Source organism: Scatophagus argus, chromosome 7 (assembly GCF_020382885.2).
Source record: "Scatophagus argus isolate fScaArg1 chromosome 7, fScaArg1.pri, whole genome shotgun sequence".
NCBI classification, from domain to species: Eukaryota; Metazoa; Chordata; class Actinopteri; family Scatophagidae; genus Scatophagus; species Scatophagus argus.
The window spans coordinates 9,896,050-9,918,956 of record NC_058499.1 but is presented as its reverse complement, the minus strand read 5'-3'; the positions used below and the strand labels follow the sequence as shown (position 1 = coordinate 9,918,956).

General features: G+C 40.2%; 2 protein-coding genes across 2 annotated transcripts; both read right to left on the bottom strand.

The window, feature by feature from the left end:
- Positions 1-84: 84 nt before the first annotated feature.
- Positions 85-6,182, bottom strand: gtf2h1 (general transcription factor IIH, polypeptide 1). The gene is made up of 15 exons (XM_046393219.1): positions 5,997-6,182; positions 5,351-5,519; positions 5,067-5,259; positions 4,003-4,168; positions 3,789-3,882; positions 3,345-3,494; positions 3,148-3,227; positions 2,915-3,048; positions 2,741-2,828; positions 2,563-2,651; positions 2,009-2,126; positions 1,619-1,709; positions 1,257-1,372; positions 895-987; positions 85-810 (listed from the first exon to the last, which is right to left on the bottom strand). Exons 2-15 carry the CDS (start codon positions 5,502-5,504, stop codon positions 724-726), a joined length of 1,653 nt encoding a protein of 550 aa, XP_046249175.1. The 5' UTR covers positions 5,505-5,519; positions 5,997-6,182; the 3' UTR covers positions 85-723.
- Positions 6,183-13,518: 7,336 nt separating this feature from the next.
- Positions 13,519-22,179, bottom strand: LOC124061767 (mucin-2-like). The gene is made up of 5 exons (XM_046393990.1): positions 20,921-22,179; positions 15,154-20,644; positions 14,388-14,635; positions 13,967-14,037; positions 13,519-13,563 (listed from the first exon to the last, which is right to left on the bottom strand). Exons 1-4 carry the CDS (start codon positions 21,794-21,796, stop codon positions 14,023-14,025), a joined length of 6,630 nt encoding a protein of 2,209 aa, XP_046249946.1. The 5' UTR covers positions 21,797-22,179; the 3' UTR covers positions 13,519-13,563; positions 13,967-14,022.
- Positions 22,180-22,907: the final 728 nt, after the last annotated feature.

Here is a 22,907-nt window from a genome sequence, read left to right as displayed (position 1 = left end):
AAAAAAGTTGACATGAATGGACATTAACAAAAGTCGAAGTGCACAAACGTCATGAAATACTGCAGTATCAAGAGACAACTGTATGAACAAACTTTATGCCTCACTTTAATTCAGATGAACATTTTTGTCTTCAGTGCAGACAGAGGGTGCAGACATTACAAACCAGTGACAGTGTGATTTGAGTCACACACACACCAATGCACTCGAGTGTGAAATGTCTTTACAGTATTGCTATATTCACTTCGCCTTTTCACTTCAGATTTTCTGGAACCTTGTTCCACAAATCGACCCAGCGCTCAGAGGGGCTTCCTTTTACGTCCAAGCTCTCTCTCTTCCTCTGCTCTGTGCACTGATGAAATACATGTTGGCAGCCTGTTTAGTCCTGAGTGTCTTTTTCTGATTTTCAATCTGAAATTTGGTCATGTTACACCATTTTAAAAGTCCCATTTAACCATCACCGGCAAAAAGCTCTCAACCACTGAGAAGTCACAAACAAAAGAGAAAGAAACTTGTTACAGTCATTTGTGACTGAGATGCAGTTACTCTCTGTTCAACAGTTGTAGCAGCGTCCACCTACAGTATATCCTCATTAAGCCCCTGTGAACCACGTCCCATCACGATGTGATCTGTGGTCTCTTCACAGCAGTCTGGAGAACCTTCACAGGTTATTTGTCCATATACTCTAATGTCTTTCGTGTCCTCTCTTTGACAAACCATCAGACCTCAGGTTTTCCTCATCATGCGACGCGTTTGCCAAACGTGGAATTTACTATAGGCTGTCTGCAGCATGTCCTCCAAATGCCCTGTGAGCTGTGGGAATGTTTAAGAGAGTTAATGCAAGTGCTACATGATAGAAGCCATCATCGAGTCATTAATTAAAGCTTCAGGACTTACATTTGTACTTAAGTACTGACGCTGAATCTTCTCTTGAAATGGACAAAGCTTGGTCATCTGAAATCTTTCAAGGTTCGACTTCATCTTCATCACCTATACGTAAAAAACATGAGGAAAATCCAAAAGTTAAGACGTTAAGTCCTGCAATGGTGGTGGGACTGATGGAGATTATGCTGAAAAACTACATATTAGCTACAGAAGGGTGGGAAAAGTTTGTAGTTTCTGGACAGACAGTTTCGTTTTAAAGTAAATTTATTTCAGAAGTGCCGATACATGTCTTGGTTGCCAAAATCATGAAATCAAGACCAGTAAGGAAGGAGTAGGAATAGCTGTGTGTGACTATACTAGTTAATATCAGTCACCTTCTCTTCTAGAAATGGTGTGTTCACAGGAAAGCAGGACCAGAAGTGTCTCAACAACTCCCCAGCAGCTGCATAAAGATGCTTCAACTCTCCTTGAACCTCAGTGGGTACCATCTCTGGAAAAAACAAAGTTGGAAAGAAAATACAAAAGTTTTAAGTTGTCAATTTTAATACTCAACATTTTCAGGATGGATGCTGTGACTGTATGGGTCATCAGTGAACAAAATTAAGATAGTTTGTCTACTTTTACATAAATAACCTCTTCCTGACACACTGCAGATGTGCTATGGACACCGACTGGTGGTCAGTCAGTAAATCACAGTAAATATTAATGTTATTTAGCAACTGATCAACACACTCACGATTTATGGCTTGCTGTGTTCCAGCGAGCATGAGGACGCCACCGGGAGAAAGTGCTGCAATGGCAGAACTAGCTGCTGTGTTGGACATCACCTGTAAAGAGTGACACTGTGGTGAATCGCTTCGAAGGCATCACTTTTCAGGAAAAATTCAAAGTTACTTCTGAAGTCACCTGAAAATATTTGAACAACACGGAGATTTGATTATAGCTTTCAGATCTTAAACTGAGAATATGTTTTTATTGGACTTCTGAGCTGCTTCTGAATGGATCAAACTACAAAGATAATCATTAACATCAACATTAATCATCATCCAAAGGTTAATGACTGCTGAATCACAACAGAGGCTATGTGTTCTGCAAAGCTACAGAAATGCAGTGTGTGTCATCTAACCTGAGTGAGGTTGGGTTTGTAATTGAGCATCTCATGCCGGATACAGTTGACAGAGTTGATGATATCCTGGCTTGTCGTATAGTGTTGGGACTGAAGTGGCATAGGACCATGAGCATATCTGATGAATAAGGAGAGAGAGTGAGAAACATTATATTAGGACACATCACCATTCATTTAACCAGGTGTGTACACACACACATGGAAGAAATCATTTCATTCCTGAACAAGTTTTATCAGTCAAAGCATAATGTGGGAATTACTAAATAGAAGAACATCTATCCCCTCTCCTCAAGATTCCACACATTCACTTTACGTACTTAAGTGACATTGAGGTGTTCGGTTATGACCAGAGGCAGGAACACAGAAAAAGCAATGAATCTGACCTGTAAAATTAAGTACACAAATCCATTTTGAAACAGTACTTCCATAGGAAGTGTGACTCACCCATAACAGATGAGTCTCTTCCTGAATTCTGCACAGTTTATTTCTGGCCACAAAAGCCTCAAAACGCTTTCAGTGAAAGGCTGCATTGTGTACATTTGAGCAAACTGTACCTGTCGGACTTCTTAAGGTTTAGCGCGACTGTTTTAGGTCCATTTTCCTTTTGCAGATCTTCATACTCAATGGCTTCTTGTAATTTAACCTAAAAAAGTTTGCAAAAAATAACACAGTTGGTTGCAGAGTAACAGCCGTACTTTGGATAAAATTGTTAAAGCTACAGCGCCATCACACCTTCTTTACAGGAGGCTGGAAGAAGTCCGAATCCCTCGAGTTTCCATCTGTGCTGCTTGTCTCACTAGCTTGGTCAGTTTGAGTTTCCCTTTAAAAATATGCTCCAGTTAGCAAAAAGCAAAAAATTTAAGACACTGAGCAAGTGATACCTTTATCATCAAGTCTTTTCTTTACCCCTTGCGTGAACCTGCTGCCAGCACCATGGCACTGTGGTGGTTGAACCGCTTTATGATGGCAGCATTGCTGCTCTCCTTTACCGTCCTGTTTGTAGTGGAAGTTGAGGGTGCTGCTGTGCTAACTCCATAACCCTGTATCAGAGAAAATACCGAGACTTGAGTTTGAAGTTGAAAGCTGCACCAGTAAACGATTTGAGTAGTAGCAGAGCTCATCTTTTTATTAAATCTGACCTCATCTAACGTTTTATCCTCCAACGACAGGAGGTCGACCAAAGGATTCTTCACTCCTTGAACCACCATAGACTTTAACCCTGCATGAGACAGATTTAATAAAAACAGATTTGTAGCTTAGTAGTTTTGTTTTAAATAACATTGCTAAAAAATCTTTCCAGGTTTGCACCTGAAAAAAATGCTTTTAAAACTCCTACCCTTTTCATCCTGTTTGGCACACTCTGAGAAGATATCCTGTGTTCCTGTGTTAAGGCGGTCTCTGTGAAAATAATGGGACTGGAAAAAGCGCGTCCAGAACTCCTTCTCCGTCAGGTTATGAGGCACATTTTCAAGATACTTCTGCTTCACTGCAAGTTGATATAAATATGTTTAGTACACTCCTGTATGCTGTCAGTGAGGAACATTGATTGCATATTTAACATCAGCTACAGAGGAGAACTGCACTACACTGTCTGGATAAGGGTATACCATCTGATTTCACAAAACAATTCTGCCTCTCCGGCTGACAGTGTGTAAAGCAGTAAAATCACTGATGTGGTCTCCAGTTGAAATGACAATCTGAGCTTGTAGCAGCCGTTCCTGGTCTGTTATTACTGTTGAAATGAATGGGCCAGTTTCAAAGTTGAGATGTAATTGTTTACCTGCAGGGTATGTTCTGAAGATGGATTCAATAACGTCAGCTGTCAGATTATATCTCAAGCCATTGCAGCCATCTGTCTGAGGTCTAATGTCTGCCTGTAAAGCATGAAAATTAACAGTATGTTGAAGTCCTCAAAGCCTGAATCAGTTATGACATTTAAGATTATCTTACTTTCAAAATATAAAGTGTAATTTTGCCACACTTGATGTGCTTACCAGAAAGGCTCCAGATATACCAACTTCCTGTTTGTTGTTGCATGGTATAGGGTCTGTGTTGTTTAAATCTCCTAACCGGTTGGCCCAGAATTCGTCTGCACTAATCACCTGGCTCACCACGAGATCCTTATACAACTGGAAAAGTAATGGATCTTCTTGAAGCATCCTACAGGAGAAAATAAAAGAACAGTATCTTAAGAATGAAAATGTTAATGGATGAATTCCCTAAAAACCTCATCAGTATTCTTAGCATTAAGATATTAACTGTAAATTTCCTATTACATTCAGAGATATGACTAAAGACAACTACATCCTGTTATTACAAAACACCAAACCCCAGATATTTCTCATAGATCAATATTACATATCCATATCCATGTGACTGCCAGTTTATTACATACAGTGTTAAAACTAGTGCAGTCTAATACAAACAATCCTGCAGTAAGTCCAAGCTTCATAAATGATCAGCTTGTACGGCTGTACAGCTGATGTACAGCCGTACAATGCACAGCTGAAACTGCTGAATCAACTGTATGTTCATGCTGGAGACTACAATTTGTAGTATTGTCGAAATGCACCCCCCCCCCCCATCACATGTATTAATAAGACTAGACCAAACCTTACAAAGACATCTCAGTGTAGCACTAACTAGAACCTCCAAAATGACATAACAGCTTAATCAACATCTCTCTAAAATTCAAGTAAAGGAATCTTGAGTTGAGATTATTTAGTCACACATACTGTTGTGGAGGTCAACAGCAAACTCCCATGCTCAGTAAGAACTAATCATTTACTTTCTGATGTCTCTACCCTGTTTGGGGCTATTTTCTCCTACTGAGGATGTAAACCTTTAAAAATGGGTCCTAAAAATATTATTATTATTATTATAAAAAAAAACAAACAAACAAAGCTTTACAGATTTATGAAATACACTATATTAGGCTTTGGTTAGACAGACAACAAGTCTTAGAAAGATAAATTAATTGTTAGTTTTTGAACTTTTAATGTGATTTTTGACAATGAGAATTAGACCAAATGTTACCAGAAAAACAGCAGAGCCTCACCTGTTTTTCTCTTCCAGTTCCTTGTTGGCTTTCTTCTTGAATTTGGGCAGTAGCTGCTGAAGCAGCTCTTTGGCTGCATCTCGGTCTTTGAGTGCACTGCTCTCATTGGAAAAGTGGAATGTGGTACTCTCGCCGGTGTGAAGCACCAGCTGGAGCTGAATCTTGGCTTTACCATCTGGGCTAATCTTCTGGCCTGTACAGTAAATGCATAAAGTGGAGCTTTACCACCGACAACACACCATCATCTTTGCCCTACTTGTAATGTGATGGTATCAAGTACTCACAGCGAATATCTGCATACAAGTGGCTGACTGTGAAGCGGTCTTTCCCCTCTGGACCCCAGGCTATACGTTCAGCCATCAGATAAAGTGTGCCATCCTGCTTCCTCTGACGAACTTTTTTCACCACCAGCAGCACTTCCTCTGATAGTGATGCCATGGCTCAAACAAATAACTAAGAAAACATCCAGACGGTCACTGAGTATCATTAATGATCATACAGAGCAGTTTTAATACAATCGCACATGTAACAGAATAAACGGGACATTTAAGAAATGAGACAGACTTCTAGTTAAGGCTTTAACTAAACCACCTCGTCGGTGATTGATTGGCTTGACCTGCAGTTAGATAATTAACATTAGCGACGTTAACGCCACTGAGAATAAAGAAAGTACACGGGCGAAGGGAAGCACTTTGTATGTGGTACAAGCACGAACTATTTTAGTCGACTGCACTACACGGACCGAAATAAAGCTATGCTTCCTTCCCCGACTTTATTCGCTGCTATGCAACACGATCTAAACACAAGGAAGCCACTGTTATACTGACGGTTTTATCAAATCAACTCAGCTAACCAGCATTACGTTAGCTAACGTTAACAGTCGAGAAGGGAAGAAGCCTGAGGTAGAAGTCGGCAATAAACTTATATTACCTCAAAATAAATCAACACTGCAACGAGTAGGTCGCTTTCCTTCAACACATAATCTCAAACTAATGTATTCTTGGATCTAAAAATTACACAACGAGTTATTTCAAACAGATATTTGACTACTGTAATTGTGAGCGTCCTGCCCTGACTTCAGCGCCGACATGACTGCCAAGCGGTGTGTTACAATAAAAAAGTTCCGGCTGGATAACGAGATAAAGACTCAGTTCCAGTCAGAGCCCACTGAACTCCATATACACTGCAAGAGCAATACGCTTCCAGTACAGTTTAAACTGCTTCACAAATCTACCACCACCAAATTGAGTATTATTATTGATTACATCGAACTTTAAATTAACAGACCACATTTGATAAAATTTGCAATATAATTTGCTTCAGTTGATGCACTCATGTATGTATGAATTTAGCTGCCAAATGGATGGGTGGTGGCAGAAAAATTTCGCAAAGTTTGGAAAAAATTTTTTCTACTTTCTTCTTTTTTCTTAGGTTACAATGACAGGCTATATATCTGAACAATTTAGATGCACTGACTATCTGACTGCTATCCATCAAAAGATGTCAGTTGCTTCCTGTTTCACGCATTTTTTTGCTACTTTTATTGAGTTTTATAGAAACCCAAAGCTAAATATCGGGTTAACTAAATTTTTAAATTTTTGTGGTGGAGTGATTAATGCGAAAAATGCAAAAATATATACTGTCAATAAAGCTGATTCTTCTTCTTCTTGTTTGTAGCACTAAGGTACAGGATCAGCTAAGCCTGTCTGTATACTATTAATTATCTGATGTTCTGAATCCCGATCTGGGCCCTTCTTTGTGGAGTTTGCATGTTCTTCCTGTGCCTGCGTGGGTTTTCTCCAGGTACTCTGGCTTCCTCCCACAATCCACAAAACATGCCCATTACTCTACATTGCCCCTAGGTGTGAGTGTGTGAGCGTGTGGTTGTGCCCTGCGACTGACTGGCGACCAGTCCAGGGTGTATCCCGCCTCTCGCCTGTAATCAGCTGGGATAGGCTCCAGACCCTACATGACCCTGACGGATAAGCGGTATAGAACATGGATGGATGGATATTTATAATATATCTAAAAGATTTTCCTCACTACCAATAATGGATCACACAAACATATGTAGACAAATCACATAAACAATAGCCAAGAAAAACCTGTGAGTTTTAATGACACTGAAGACATTCACATTTGCAATTTGACACATCACATGTTTGACATTCTTTTAGCTGAAACATAATTTATGTCAGTGGTGCTGTTAGAAATAGGGACCAACATCATTAAAATCAAATCCATGTCATATTTTTACCACAAATATAATACATTTTCCCTGTAGCAAAGAAGTATGAAAATGTTGTTACAACGTGCCGTGTGTGTGAAGTCATTCCTGTGTATTTTATCTCTCAAGTCATTTACAGTAAGAGGAAAAGAGACACCCTCAAAGACTGAAAGCACCACATCATATAGTTGAAGTAAAAAATGTCCAAAAGCTAAAAGAGACACCATAACATGCTGTCATCACAAAGCACTATGTGGACCTGTCTCCCTGACAATAAATGAGAAAGTGATGATGAGTATAACCAGAGCACAAAGAGCCAATTCTCAGAGGTGAAGGAAACTTCAGATTGTGCTGTTTTAAAGGTTTAACTAATTTGCCCTTATGTGTGGCTGCTGAATACACAGAGGGTTGTCTTTGGTGGTCTTCACATACTGAGTCTTGATTCTCTAATAGATTTTGAAGAAGTTAAAGCTTATATAAGTTTATTATTCAGATGTTCTTGTCCGTGAAGTTTTCTGCTGTCTTTCCAAAGTTCTTCAGTGGTTGGGGGTGGTCGTAGGACATTCAGAGACTTGACAACCACACTTGTCAACTGAAATGTAGGTGTGCTTTTTCTTGATGCCATCAGGGCAGATCATCTTCACCTCCTTCTTACTGGTGGCCATTTCTTGACAGCATGTGCATGAATGCATCAAACTGTTGCTCGCCATAGAATACCTGGAAATAGAGACAGTTTCAGACAGGATCTACATCAGCCACCTGCTGCTCTTCACATCAAAATTAAAAAGTTGGTTGTAGCATGATTAAGCGGTTTGCACTGTGTATTCCTCAGAAACTAACATTGATGAGGAAGCTCCACAAGATCCTTCACAGGCTGTGATTTCCACTGACTCAGCTGAGGTGCAGTTGTCTATATGCAGATGGGTGGTGTTCCTGGTCATTTCACAGGTGTGACGAGGAATACCTGTCAAGAAAAATGAACACCTGTTTCATCTCACTGCAAAAAGCAACGTGTAACATGCTTATTATCTCAGTGGCTAAATAAAACAAAGCATCCAATATGTGGAGTTTTAGTCAGTTTGTATTGTTACAAATGAGTTCTGGTCAAGGTTGGACTTGGTTTTCATTAAAATAGAGAAAAATGTACAGCTGGCCCAGTTAGTTATCGCCTGGTTGTTTTACATAAAGTTAATAATCACCTAATTTGATAATCAATTAATCATTTCAAAAAATTCCAAACATTACAGTACCAAAGGCTCAGTTGAAGGTTAAATAATTTAAATTGTTACATTTAATTGTTACATTGTGGATGAGGTTTATGAAGGTCTGTACTTCCATGTAACTACATGTTAAAAAATATTGTCATTTCAATTTGTGTTATTGACGGATACTTACATGTTTTGCAACAACCGTTCATGTCACTTTGTTCAGTTCCCTGTAATATAGATCATATGGGTTGTAACATATGCAGATAGACAGCACTGACAGATGTAAAAATTTCTCTTCAGTATGTTACGGATATATTTATATTTATATAGTTGATATTTAGTTTACAGAGCTAATAATAAGATATTGGGCTACAAGAAGTAAGAATTTGTGCTCCTCTCAGGGCTAAACAGACTCACAGGAATGCAGTTTTCTGGATCATATTCAGGACATATTGTTTGGTTTTTAGAGGTGATAAATTCATCCTTCACCATTTGGCAATAATATTTGGTACAGTTGTCATTTGGAGGTGACCAAGACTCAAAAGGCTGTCAGAAGTGCAGAAAAAAACAGTTAGTGAATGTAAACAGTTCTGACTGATACCACAGTAAGTGTTTCTATTACACTGTACTTACTTCGATGATTATTGAGGAGGTGAAACCAGGAAGCTCCAAAACACATTTTGTCTTTTTACAAGTTCCACAACATTGTCCAGGATGTTTTTCATACACATATCCCTGAAAAAATGTACAAATCAATTTAGTCTGCAACTGTAATATACTTATAAATAAAAAAACTTATAACTGCAACATAAATTTCCCATCTGTTACTTTGGATAATCTACAAAATAGACTGTGTGGATGGTGGACAATTTCTTCAGTATTTCATTTGTATCCAGATGGCAGCAGAAACCTAAGAGACATCTATCTCTACTCTAGATACTAGATACAACATGAATAAGTGAAAAAAAGCTTGTATTTCCATGTAACTTTTTAAGCAGGGGGTTTCATGAGTCAACTCCTGCATTTAAGACTGCATTTCCAAACTGTACATTCTCAAACCCATCACTGTGCACACAGCTGTTACATAAATCAGCAATACAATCCTTGTAGACTTCTGACGGTAAAAGGTGACCCCATTTGATTTAGCAAGTGCTTTTGTACAATATATAACTTTACTTGCTTCACATCCAAATTATTAAAACATTAAGACAGTACTCTCATTTCCATGCAATAGTACCTTTGGACAATTTGTGGCACAGCTTTCCAGATAACACATAATGCTGTTCAACTTGCTGCTGGGATCCTGAATCTCAGTACAGGTGCATCTCTCACATGGGTTTTTGGAGAAATTCATACCGGGCTGTGAACAATCAAATGTGAAGTCTGAAACAATTTTATATTAAAACCAGTAAAACAAATTTCACTCAGGTCTGACTATGTGGTGAAACTGCAGAAGACTTTATTTAAATGAAATATGATTCTTATATCTTATTTATGGTATACTTAATTTAAACATTGCAGAGTTTTAGGAACACTTTAACAAGTTGAAGCGTATGTTAACAGAACACTTCAAAATACATACAGTAAATTACTCCTTACCTTGTACTCAGCATCATTGAAGACACAGACGTCTTTGGGTACTAGTCAAACAAATAATATAATCACATCAAAGGCTTTAGCTTTAAATGTTTCACACAATAATCCTATCAGTAAATGTAAGTAATTTGCAAAGCTTACCACAGTGGTGAGAGGGGCAGCAGCGGTCGTTTGAGGTGTTGGTTACCAACTCAAATCCCGGTTTGCACTTCGGAGATGGCGGACAGCGGTCCTTATAACACTCTGTTGGTTGAAAGGTAAGACATTTCCAAGGCTGGTGAGTATAAACAGTATTTTCCCCTTTAAACTCCAATGAGGACATTCCTATTATTTAATTTCATTTCATTTTTCATTTAATACATATAGCTTTTGTACATGACTTGAAAGTCCTGACCAGAGCTGCATGTCTATTATACCAGTGTTACACTGATCAGTCACGATTGCAATGATGGAAATACTTGCAAATTTGCACAGATGAAGTGTACTATGTGTGCCTTGAAGCATGTGTGTAGTACTCATCGCGACCATTTAACTGATCTGTAAATATGTGAAAAAAGATCATACCTGTTGATGTGAAAACATTATGTCAGCAGATGAAGGGGCGGTACACAGAATCACTCACCACATGTCTGTCTCTCGCAGCAGTCCACAGTGCCGTTTACCAACACCTCACCTTCCTCAGTGCAGTTTATTGTTGGTTCTTGAATAGGACATGTGACAGGTTCACACTGAACACTCAGACTGTCCTGATCGCAAACGCAGTGCTGACAGTTGTACTGCCACTTTTCTCCGAACTGTTTCAGTGATTTGACAGAGTTAATGTTGTAATAGCAATGACTACACACACACAAATACATAACTGGTCATGTATTGTTACCTGTTTAGGTTGGCCATCAGGTCCAGTGCAACCTTAAACAATAAAAACAGTTTAGCTGTCTATTAATTCACACACACACATACGCACACACACACTAACAATTCAATTAAATTAAAATTTTCCTCATGACAGAAAATGCTCTTACAGGAGGAGACACAGATGTCAGATGTTGAGCTGAACAAAGTCAACCCCTCTGGGCAGAAACATCCTTCCTTGAATTCATTGCAAACTTTACCCTCGTTGTCTTTTCCCTCCTGGCACTGCTGTGTGTACCTTTTATTGTATCTGAATGTGAAGACAATTGAGAGTGAAAAACACACATTTTAATTTCAGAAATTATGCCCATCATGACAGGATATTGTGTTTATTTTTTTAAGCCATGCCAGACTGATTGCCTTGAAATTTTGTAAAGACATTGAAGATCCCCAAAGAATAAATTTTGATAACATTGGTGATCAGACTGACTTACCCTCTAGTACCATCATGAGGTTGATATTTGCAATTTTAAGTGAAATGTCTCAATAGCTATCAGATGGATAGTTTGCAATACCATTTTTTATTAATTATTATTTGGCAGAAAAATGTATGCTCCTCTCAGGATCAGTTTTAATGACATTTGAGCTAGTATTGTAATAAGTCAAAATTTGAATTTCTCCAATTGCGTTTTATGACACAAGTATCAAGGTACCAAACTACCTGCCAAACTAATTGCATTCTGATCATCTTTAGCTGCACTTTGTGTTGACCATGAAGTAACATACAGTATGTAAGCACGCCAACACGCTAAATTATGTAAACATCACTGCCTAACATCAGCATGTTGACACTATATTTGATTGAGATTAAGCACACCTTAGCTGCTAGCAAGGTGACTCTCAGTCCTATTAAATTAAAAGCTGTTGACATTATCTAATTCATGACATTGCTTATTGGAGCTGAGTGATTACCTTGCATTGCAAGTTGGTACAACATTTGGCCCACAGGGTTTGTAGACTTGATTTTCTGCACATTTATATTCTACAATAAGAGAAAAGTGGAATCAAAATGATGAAAAAGGACTTATCTGGATATCTGAAAATAACATTGCTGACTTTCAGCTAAAGCAAAACCCTCCTACCACACTGTCCGTTTGTAGCGTTCCTCCATGCTACACATACAGACACCTCAGCACATGCTATCGCATATGCCTCAATGCTGGAGCATCCAACGTTGGTATGAGGCATGTGGCAAGCATCAAATCTACAGGCATTATAATAGGATTGTGGTGGGATTTTTTTGTGGCATTCTTCAAACACCCTTTATGCACAAATCAAAGGAAAGTAGGCTGTTAATATGAGTGATAGTTCAGAAAGATTTGACATATTGTGTTCATGTTTATTCTCTACATTCGTACTCGCTGATCAAAATTTCACAAATGACAGGCCGGCAGATTGTTGTTGTTGCTGTTGTTGGAGTTGGAGTTGATGTTGGAGGAGGCACCTCACAATATGACTTATTTTTATCTGGTACACGCCACTTCTTTCCCATCTCAGAGCATGACGAATGAATCTGGCCATTTGGTAATCTACAATCATTTGTCCTGTTATTGTCACAGTTACCTGGTGAAAGTTAACATTAACATGACAGATATTATCACCCATGTCTTAACAACCTCCACAGGCACGTTTATATTAAATCTCAAACTGTTTAGTTAAATTTATGAACATGGCATGCAGCCTCATTTGCTATTTAACATTCCAACAGCATAACAATTATCATCTTACCACACTGCCCCTCTGTGTTGCCCTTGAAAAGGGAAAATGGCACCTCAACGCTGAATAAAAGCCCTTTGAACGTCACAACTGCGTTAATTGCTTGGATTTTCAAAACCACCTCGATTCCTGTACTTGTTATCATGAGGTCATCATTGGAGTAGGCTGGGAATACTTGCATCTTGTTGACGAACACCTAAACAATTGAAATATTTTTAATCATCATTACAATTGCATGTCATTTAAATATATTAAGCAGAATTATAAAAATAAGTTGAGACAGTTCATTGCAGAAAACTTTACCAAGTTCTTGGTTCTTGGGGTTCTCTCCAGTGTAAGGATAACCTCATAGTTATTATAATACACCAACAAGGATTTTACACAGGTCACAGTTCCAGAGGCGTCACAGTTTTCATTGTCAACAAGAACTGTAAAATTGTGGCGAGGAATGATCTCTTTGACCAGGACATATGTGCAGTTTTTCTGTAATCCGTAATACTGGCCATCAAATGTCACATAGTGAGGATCTCCCCAGCCAGAACAAATACCTGCAAATGTTAGAGTGAGGTTACACTGAGTATAAGAACTGAATGTTCTTCTATGTGTTTGATAGTTTTAAGAGGTTGCTTGAATGTGAAATTTGAAAATACTATAATTTGAACTTACATCTGCATTCATAGTCGAAACAACAGCCTGTTTCATCATAAACCCTAACTGGTGGAATATTATTTGCGCACTCGGGCATGGTCACTGGTTTACATTGCACATGTTCTATTATTACTCTTCCATTGACACACGTACTTGTGCTGCATTTGCTTGAACTCCAAGACTCACCATGCTGTAAAAGTCAAAGTGATATTTTTAGTAATGTTCTTGCATTTAAATCAATAGCATGTTTGAATCAGTGATGTGCACACAACATATACAACATAAAAAATGCTAAGTGTAAATACAATATTATTTGCTGGTATTACTATCAGTTTTCTATGGGTTGAAATGCTTTAATGATTGTTACTTTGGGTTTATTCATAGATATCCTTTTATGACATATGAGATACTGAGCAATATTGCATTACTTGATTCTTTGTTTATGGAGATATTTGTTTTGTTGTTTATTTATTTGTAATGTTACATCTTTCATTTTGTCTGTTTCTCTATGTTATGAGTGGTGTTTATGGTCTTAAGTTTGATTCAACTAATGGGGATAATAAAAAAATATGTATATTAAATAAACCACTGACCCTTGTTCCACTATGTTGCAACTACGGAGATCTAATAAAATACGTTTGATTCCACACTACAGCAGACTGAACTGAGCCAAGAAAATCAGCAAACAAGCAGCCATTACAATATGGGGCTACTGAATTTCAAATAAATCCCTACATATTGAATTCATTGAATACTGTAACATTTTGCTGTTTTTACTTTTCACATATATTTTTACAACTCGAAGATGTACAATAGAAAAACTCCTTCTCTTTATCCAAGGGAATTAAAGATCTTGTTTCAGGCTTTCTCAGAATGGAGACCATGGTTGCAAAGTCAAATGAAATAAAATTTTAGCAGTTATTAATGATTTTGGGGTCATGTCATTATTAATGAGAGTATTTTCGCTTTCAGATGATCTGCTCCTTTAAAGCGCATATAACTAAATTCAAATACCTGTCTTGGTGGATCGAGATATGAACAATTTGTCTTCGTGGATGGTGTTGTTATACCGGCTGTTGCTGTAGTGGAGTAGCTTGTTGTGGTGGTAGTGGTAGTGGTGGTGGTGGTGTTGGTGGTGGTAGTGGGAGTTGGTGGAGTAGTAGAGTGGCATGGTCTAGCAAGCTTCTCAACATTGCATGTCAAGTTGCAATATGCAGTGAAACACCAGCCTGCTCCGTCTGTCTTATTGTACATGAAGCTGCCTAAATGAGAATAAAAACAAAACGGTTAGATCATAGATGATTATGTCAGAACCTTAGTCAGACTAAATTTACTCTACTGGTTTTAACTGCCACATTCTTGTCCATAGGTGTCGGCTGGGAAGTGATATTTCCCCAACTTGCAAAATTCTAGTCATTTATTCCTCCACTGTGCAGACATAATGACTAACCAGGAGGAGTAATCACTACATCTTTTATTAACAGTGTAATGTAATGCCAAGTGTATTGCAGGTATGCATGTTCTGCTGAACTACAAAACAATTTGACCCCCCCCCCCCCAAGATAAATATAAATTAAGGTCAATTCAGAATGCAAATTCTGATGATAAAAAGAAATCAGTGCAAAAGAAAAAAAAATAGAGAATTGACCTAAGAGCATTACTTGACAGTTTAGGTGGCTTGTTGGGATTAGGTGTATCAGATTGCTAAAAACAGGTGTAACTAAGACCAAAACATCATAATGTTGTGAGAAATGATGAATGAAAAATGTACATTACTTACCAGGAGAGAACATTTGCTCCAAGTACTTGCAGAAACATGAAGTTGTTCTGCCTGGTGTTGAAGAGTGAAGAGTTGAAGGTGTTACAGATGGACTTTCAAGAGTGCTCTCTCTTGTTGTTGCCACTGAAGTAGTAGAATTTTCAGTGGTTGTGAATGTTGTGGTGGTATTTTCTGTAGTTGTGGTGGGTGTTTCTGTAGTTACTGTTGTTGTTGTAGTGGGTGTTTCTGTTGTTGTGATTGTTGTGGTGGGTGTTTCTGTGGTTGTGGTTGTTTCTGTGATTGTGGTTATTGTGGTGGCTGTTCCAGTGCTTGTAGTTGTTGTGGTGGCTGTTTCTGTAGTTGTGGTGGTTGTAGTGGGTGTTTCTGTGGTTGTTATCGTTGTGGTAGGTGTTTCTGTGGTTGTAGTTGACGTGGTGGGTTTTTCGGTGGTTGCTGTAGTTACAATCCCAACCGAAGCTATTGAATAGGCTCTTGTGCTCAGTGTATTTGTAACAACTTCAAAGGTCGTTGTGGTAGGTGTTTCTGTGGTTGTTGTGGTGGGTGTCTCAGGACTTGTAGTTGTTGTGGGCAGTGTTTCTGTAGTTACTGTTGTTGTTGTAGTGGGTGTTTCTGTCGTTGTGGTGGTTGTAGTAAGTGTTTCTGTGGTTGCTATTGTTGTGGTAGGTGTTTCTGTAGTTGAGGTTAAGGTCGTTGTGGTAGGTGTTCCTGTGGTTGTAGTTGTTTCTGTGATTGTGGTTATTGTGGTGGGTGTTCCAGTGCTTGTAGTTGTTGTAGTGGGTGTTTCTGTTGTTGTGGTTGTAGTTGTTGTGGTGGGTGTTTCTGTAGTTACTGTTGTTGTTGTAGTGGGCGTTTCTGTTGTTGTGATTGTTGTGGTAGGTGTTCCTGTGGTTGTAGTTGTTGTGGTTGGTGTTCCTGTGGTTGTAGTTGTTTCTGTGGTTGTTGTTGTTGTGGTGGGTGTTTCTGTAGTTACTGTTGTTGTAGTGGGTGTTTCTGTTGTTGTGATTGGTGCGGTAGGTGTTCCTGTGGTTGTAGTTGTTGTGGTAGGTGTTTCTGTGGTTGTAGTTGTTGTGGTAGGTGTTTCTGTGGTTGTAGTTGTTGTGGTGGGTGTTTCTGTGGTTGTGGTTGTTTCTGTGATTGTGGTTATTGTGGTGGGTGTTCCAGTGCTTGTAGTTGTTGTGGTGGGTGTTTCTGTAGTTACTGTTGTTGTTGTAGATGGTGTTTCTGTTGTTGTGGTTGTAGTTGTTGTGGTGGGTGTTCCTGTAGTTACTGTTGTTGTTGTAGTGGGCGTTTCTGTTGTTGTGATTGTTGTGGTAGGTGTTTCTGTGGTTGTGCTTGTTGTGGTAGGTGTTCCTGTGGTTGTGGTTATTGTGGTTGGTGTTTCTGTGGTTGTGGTTGTTTCTGTAGTTGCTGTTGTTGTTGTAGTGGGTGTTTCGGTAGTTGTGATTGTTGTGGAAGGTGTTCCTGTGGTTGTGCTTGTTGTGGTAGGTGTTCCTGTGGTTGTGGTTACTGTGGTTGGTGTTTCTGTGGTTGTGGTTGTTTCTGTAGTTGCTGTTGTTGTTGTAGTGGGTGTTTCGGTAGTTGTGATTGTTGTGGAAGGTGTTCCTGTGGTTGTGCTTGTTGTGGTAGGTGTTCCTGTGGTTGTGGTTACTGTGGTTGGTGTTTCTGTGGTTGTGGTTGTTTCTGTGGTTGTTGTTGTTGTAGTGGGTGTTTCTGTTGTTGTGATTGGTGTGGTAGGTGTTCCTGTGGTTGTAGTTGTTGTGGTAGGTGTTTCTGTGGTTGTAGTTGTTGTGGTGGGTGTTTCTGTGGTTGTGGTTGTTTCTGTGATTGTGGTTATTGTGGTGGGTGTTCCAGTGCTTGTAGTTGTTGTGGTGGGTGTTTCTGTAGTTACTGTTGTTGTTGTAGAGGGTGTTTCTGTTGTTGTGGTTGTAGTTGTTGTGGTGGGTGTTCCTGTAGTTACTGTTGTTGTTGTAGTGGGCGTTTCTGTTGTTGTGATTGTTGTGGTAGGTGTTTCTGTGGTTGTGCTTGTTGTGGTAGGTGTTCCTGTGGTTGTGGTTATTGTGGTTGGTGTTTCTGTGGTTGTGGTTGTTTCTGTGATTGTGGTTATTGTGGTGGGTGTTTCTGTAGTTGCTGTTGTTGTTGTAGTGGGTGTTTCGGTAGTTGTGATTGTTGTGGAAGGTGTTCCTGTGGTTGTGCTTGTTGTGGTAGGTGTTCCTGTGGTTGTGGTTACTGTGGTTGGTGTTTCTGTGGTTGTGGTTGTTTCTGTGGTTGTTGTTGTTGTGGTGGGTGTTTCTGTAGTTACTGTTGTTGTTGTTGTAGTGGGTGTTTCTGTTGTTGTGATTGGTGTGGTAGGTGTTCCTGTGGTTGTAGTTGTTGTGGTAGGTGTTTCTGTGGTTGTAGTTGTTGTGGTGGGTGTTTCTGTGGTTGTGGTTGTTTCTGTGATTGTGGTTATTGTGGTGGGTGTTCCAGTGCTTGTAGTTGTTGTGGTGGGTGTTTCTGTAGTTACTGTTGTTGTTGTTGTAGAGGGTGTTTCTGTTGTTGTGGTGGGTGTTCCTGTAGTTACTGTTGTTGTTGTAGTGGGCGTTTCTGTTGTTGTGATTGTTGTGGTAGGTGTTTCTGTGGTTGTGCTTGTTGTAGTAGGTGTTCCTGTGGTTGTGGTTATTGTGGTTGGTGTTTCTGTGGTTGTGGTTGTTTCTGTGATTGTGGTTATTGTGGTGGGTGTTTCTGTAGTTGCTGTTGTTGTTGTAGTGGGTGTTTCGGTAGTTGTGATTGTTGTGGAAGGTGTTCCTGTGGTTGTGCTTGTTGTGGTAGGTGTTCCTGTGGTTGTGGTTACTGTGGTTGGTGTTTCTGTGGTTGTGGTTGTTTCTGTGGTTGTTGTTGTTATGGTGGGTGTTTCTGTAGTTACTGTTGTTGTTGTTGTAGTGGGTGTTTCTGTTGTTGTGATTGGTGTGGTAGGTGTTCCTGTGGTTGTAGTTGTTGTGGTAGGTGTTTCTGTGGTTGTAGTTGTTGTGGTGGGTGTTTCTGTGGTTGTGGTTGTTTCTGTGATTGTGGTTATTGTGGTGGGTGTTTCTGTAGTTGCTGTTGTTGTTGTAGTGGGTGTTTCGGTAGTTGTGATTGTTGTGGAAGGTGTTCCTGTGGTTGTGCTTGTTGTGGTAGGTGTTCCTGTGGTTGTGGTTACTGTGGTTGGTGTTTCTGTGGTTGTGGTTGTTTCTGTGGTTGTTGTTGTTGTGGTGGGTGTTTCTGTAGTTACTGTTGTTGTTGTTGTAGTGGGTGTTTCTGTTGTTGTGATTGGTGTGGTAGGTGTTCCTGTGGTTGTAGTTGTTGTGGTAGGTGTTTCTGTGGTTGTAGTTGTTGTGGTGGGTGTTTCTGTGGTTGTGGTTGTTTCTGTGATTGTGGTTATTGTGGTGGGTGTTTCTGTAGTTGCTGTTGTTGTTGTAGTGGGTGTTTCGGTAGTTGTGATTGTTGTGGAAGGTGTTCCTGTGGTTGTGCTTGTTGTGGTAGGTGTTCCTGTGGTTGTGGTTATTGTGGTTGGTGTTTCTGTGGTTGTGGTTGTTTCTGTGGTTGTTGTTGTTGTGGTGGGTGTTTCTGTAGTTACTGTTGTTGTTGTTGTAGTGGGTGTTTCTGTTGTTGTGATTGGTGTGGTAGGTGTTCCTGTGGTTGTAGTTGTTGTGGTGGGTGTTTCTGTTGTTGTGGTTGTAGTTGTTGTGGTGGGTGTTCCTGTAGTTACTGTTGTTGTTGTAGTGGGTGTTTCTGTGGTTGTGCTTGTTGTGGTAGGTGTTCCTGCGGTTGTTGTTATTGGGGTTGGTGTTTCTGTGGTTGTGGTTGTTTCTGTGATTGTGGTTATTGTGGTGGGTGTTTCTGTAGTTACTCTTGTTGTTGTTGTAGTGGGTGTTTCTGTTGTTGTGATTGGTGTGGTAGGTGTTCCTGTGGTTGTAGTTGTTGTGGTCGGTGTTTCTGTGGTTGTGGTTGTTTCTGTGATTGTGGTTATTGTGGTGGGTGTTCCAGTGCTTGTAGTTGTTGTGGTGGGTGTTTCTGTAGTTACTGTTGTTGTTGTAGAGGGTGTTTCTGTTGTTGTGGTTGTAGTTGTTGTGGTGGGTGTTCCTGTAGTTACTGTTGTTGTTGTAGTGGGCGTTTCTGTTGTTGTGATTGTTGTGGTAGGTGTTTCTGTGGTTGTGCTTGTTGTGGTAGGTGTTCCTGTGGTTGTGGTTATTGTGGTTGGTGTTTCTGTGGTTGTGGTTGTTGTTGTAGTGGGTGTTTCGGTAGTTGTGATTGTTGTGGAAGGTGTTCCTGTGGTTGTGCTTGTTGTGGTAGGTGTTCCTGTGGTTGGTGTTTCTGTGGTTGTGGTTGTTTCTGTGGTTGTTGTTGTTGTGGTGGGTGTTTCTGTAGTTACTGTTGTTGTTGTAGTGGGTGTTTCTGTTGTTGTGATTGTTGTGGTGGGTGTTTCTGTGGTTGTAACTGCTGTGGTCGGTGTTTCTGTGGTTGTGGTTGTTTCTGTGATTGTGGTTATTGTGGTGGCTGTTCCAGTGCTTGTAGTTGTTGTGGTGGCTGTTTCTGTAGTTGTGGTGGTTGTAGTGGGTGTTTCTGTGGTTGTTATCGTTGTGGTAGGTGTTTCTGTGGTTGTAGTTGACGTGGTGGGTTTTTCGGTGGTTGCTGTAGTTACAATCCCAACCGAAGCTATTGAATAGGCTCTTGTGCTCAGTGTATTTGTAACAACTTCAAAGGTCGTTGTGGTAGGTGTTTCTGTGGTTGTTGTGGTGGGTGTCTCAGGACTTGTAGTTGTTGTGGGCAGTGTTTCTGTAGTTACTGTTGTTGTTGCAGTGGGTGTTTCTGTCGTTGTGGTGGTTGTAGTAAGTGTTTCTGTGGTTGCTATTGTTGTGGTAGGTGTTTCTGTAGTTGAGGTTAAGGTCGTTGTGGTAGGTGTTCCTGTGGTTGTAGTTGTTTCTGTGATTGTGGTTATTGTGGTGGGTGTTCCAGTGCTTGTAGTTGTTGTAGTGGGTGTTTCTGTTGTTGTGGTTGTAGTTGTTGTGGTGGGTGTTTCTGTAGTTACTGTTGTTGTTGTAGTGGGCGTTTCTGTTGTTGTGATTGTTGTGGTAGGTGTTCCTGTGGTTGTAGTTGTTGTGGTTGGTGTTCCTGTGGTTGTAGTTGTTTCTGTGGTTGTAGTTGTTGTGGTAGGTGTTTCTGTGGTTGTAGTTGTTGTGGTGGGTGTTTCTGTGATTGTGGTTATTGTGGTGGGTGTTCCAGTGCTTGTAGTTGTTGTAGTGCGTGTTTCTGTAGTTACTGTTGTGGTTGTAGTGGGCGTTTCTGTTGTTGTGATTGTTGTGGTAGGTGTTCCTGTGGTTGTAGTTGTTGTGGTTGGTGTTCCTGTGGTTGTAGTTGTTGTGGTGGGTGTTTCTGTGGTTGTGGTTGTTTCTGTGGTTGTTGTTGTTGTGGTGGGTGTTTCTGTAGTTACTGTTGTTGTTGTAGTGGGTGTTTCTGTTGTTGTGATTGGTGTGGTGGGTGTTTCTGTGGTTGTGGTTGTTTCTGTGATTGTGGTTATTGTGGTTCGTGTTCCAGTGCTTGTAGTTGTTGTGGTGGGTGTTTCTGTAGTTACTGTTGTTGTTGAAGAGGGTGTTTCTGTTGTTGTGGTTGTAGTTGTTGTGGTGGGTGTTCCTGTAGTTACTGTTGTAGTTGTAGTGGGCGTTTCTGTTGTTGTGATTGTTGTGGTAGGTGTTTCTGTGGTTGTAGTTGTTTCTGTGATTGTAGTTGTTGTGGTGGGTATTTCGGTAGTTACTGTTGTTGTTGAAGAGGGTGTTTCTGTTGTTGTGGTTGTAGTTGTTGTGGTGGGTGTTCCTGTAGTTACTGTTGTTGTTGTGGTAGGTGTTCCTGTGGTTGTAGTTGTTGTGGTAGGTGTTTCTGTGGTTGTAGTTGTTGTGGTGGGTGTTTCTGTGATTGTAGTTGTTGTGGTGGGTATTTCTGTAGTTACTGTTGTTGTTGAAGAGGGTGTTTCTGTTGTTGTGGTTGTAGTTGTTGTGGTGGGTGTTCCTGTAGTTACTGTTGTTGTTGTAGTGGGCGTTTCTGTTGTTGTGATTGTTGTGGTGGGTGTTTCTGTGGTTGTAGTTGTTGTGGTTGGTGTTTCTGTGGTTGTAGTTGTTGTGGTCGGTGTTTCTGTGGTTGTGGTTGTTTCTGTGATTGTGGTTATTGTGGTAGGTGTTTCTGTAGTTGTTGCAGTTGTTGTGGTGGATATTTCTGTAGTTGTGATTGTTGTTGTGGGTGTTTCTGTGGTTGTGGTTGTTTCTGTGATTGTGGTTATTGTGGTAGGTGTTTCTGTAGTTGTTGCAGTTGTTGTGGTGGATATTTCTGTAGTTGTGATTGTTGTTGTGGGTGTTTCTGTAGTTGTGGTTGTGGTTGTTGTAGAGGGTGTGATTGTGGTTGTTGTGGGCAGTGTTTCTGTTGTGGTTGGTGTTGCAGTGGTTGTGGTTGTGGTGGTGATTGTGGTTGTGGTGGTGGGTGCTGTGGTGGAGGGTGTGATTGTAGTTGAAGATCTACAGCTGCTGCTGATACAACAATTGACTCGTATTTCATAGTCCAAACAAATAAAAGGGGTTTGGTCTTTGTTATGACAAGTCAGTCCAGCTGTTGGATCACATATTACCTTTTTTTGGCGCATCTCTTCGAAAGATACATCTTTGAATGCTGCTACTCTACATTGTATTTCCAGAGGTTTTTTGCAAACACTCAAATCGAGACCAGTAATTTCATCAATGCGTTCAGAATCTCCATCGTTAGTGTAGTCTGGGTAATTATTGTTTGACCAATCAGACCACTCACAAACTAAGCACTCACTGGCGGGTTCTGTGGTTGCGGTTGTAGTTGATGTGGTGGGTGTTTCTGTGGTTGTGCTTGTTTGTGTGATTGTTGTGCTGGGTGTTCCTGTGGTTGTAGTACGTGTTTCTGTGGTTGTGGTTGCTTCAGTGCTTGTAGTTGTTGTGGGTGTTTCTGTGGTCGTGGTTGTTGTGGGTGTTTCTGTGATTGTGGTTGTTGTTGAAGAGGGTGTTTCTGTTGTTGTGGTTGTAGTTGTTGTGGTGGGTGTTCCTGTAGTTACTGTTGTTGTTGTAGTGGGCGTTTCTGTTGTTGTGATTGTTGTGGTAGGTGTTTCTGTGGTTGTAGTTGTTGTGGTTGGTGTTTCTGTGGTTGTAGTTGTTGTGGTCGGTGTTTCTGTGGTTGTGGTTGTTTCTGTGATTGTGGTTATTGTGGTAGGTGTTTCTGTAGTTGTTGCAGTTGTTGTGGTGGATATTTCTGTAGTTGTGATTGTTGTTGTGGGTGTTTCTGTAGTTGTGGTTGTGGTTGTTGTAGAGGGTGTGATTGTGGTTGTTGTGGGCAGTGTTTCTGTTGTGGTTGGTGTTGCAGTGGTTGTGGTTGTGGTGGTGATTGTGGTTGTGGTGGTGGGTGCTGTGGTGGAGGGTGTGATTGTAGTTGAAGATCTACAGCTGCTGCTGATACAACAATTGACTCGTATTTCATAGTCCAAACAAATAAAAGGGGTTTGGTCTTTGTTATGACAAGTCAGTCCAGCTGTTGGATCACATATTACCTTTTTTTGGCGCATCTCTTCGAAAGATACATCTTTGAATGCTGCTACTCTACATTGTATTTCCAGAGGTTTTTTGCAAACACTCAAATCGAGACCAGTAATTTCATCAATGCGTTCAGAATCTCCATCGTTAGTGTAGTCTGGGTAATTATTGTTTGACCAATCAGACCACTCACAAACTAAGCAC

Coding starts and splice junctions, on each gene's coding strand:
- gtf2h1 (XM_046393219.1), bottom strand. CDS start 5,504: ATGGCATCACTATCAGAGGAAGTGCTGCTGGTGGTGAAAAAAGTTCGT. Junction 4,169..5,066: donor GAACTGGAAGAGAAAAACAG/GTGAGGCTCTGC, acceptor TTTCTCCTGTAG/GATGCTTCAAGAAGATCCAT. Junction 1,373..1,618: donor AACACAGCAAGCCATAAATC/GTGAGTGTGTTG, acceptor TGTTTTTTCCAG/AGATGGTACCCACTGAGGTT.
- LOC124061767 (XM_046393990.1), bottom strand. CDS start 21,796: ATGCGCCAAAAAAAGGTAATATGTGATCCAACAGCTGGACTGACTTGT. Junction 20,645..20,920: donor CACCCTCTTCAACAACAACA/GTAACTACCGAA, acceptor ACAGAAACACCC/ACCACACCAATCACAACAAC. Junction 14,636..15,153: donor GGAGCAAATGTTCTCTCCTG/GTAAGTAATGTA, acceptor ATTCTCATTTAG/GCAGCTTCATGTACAATAAG.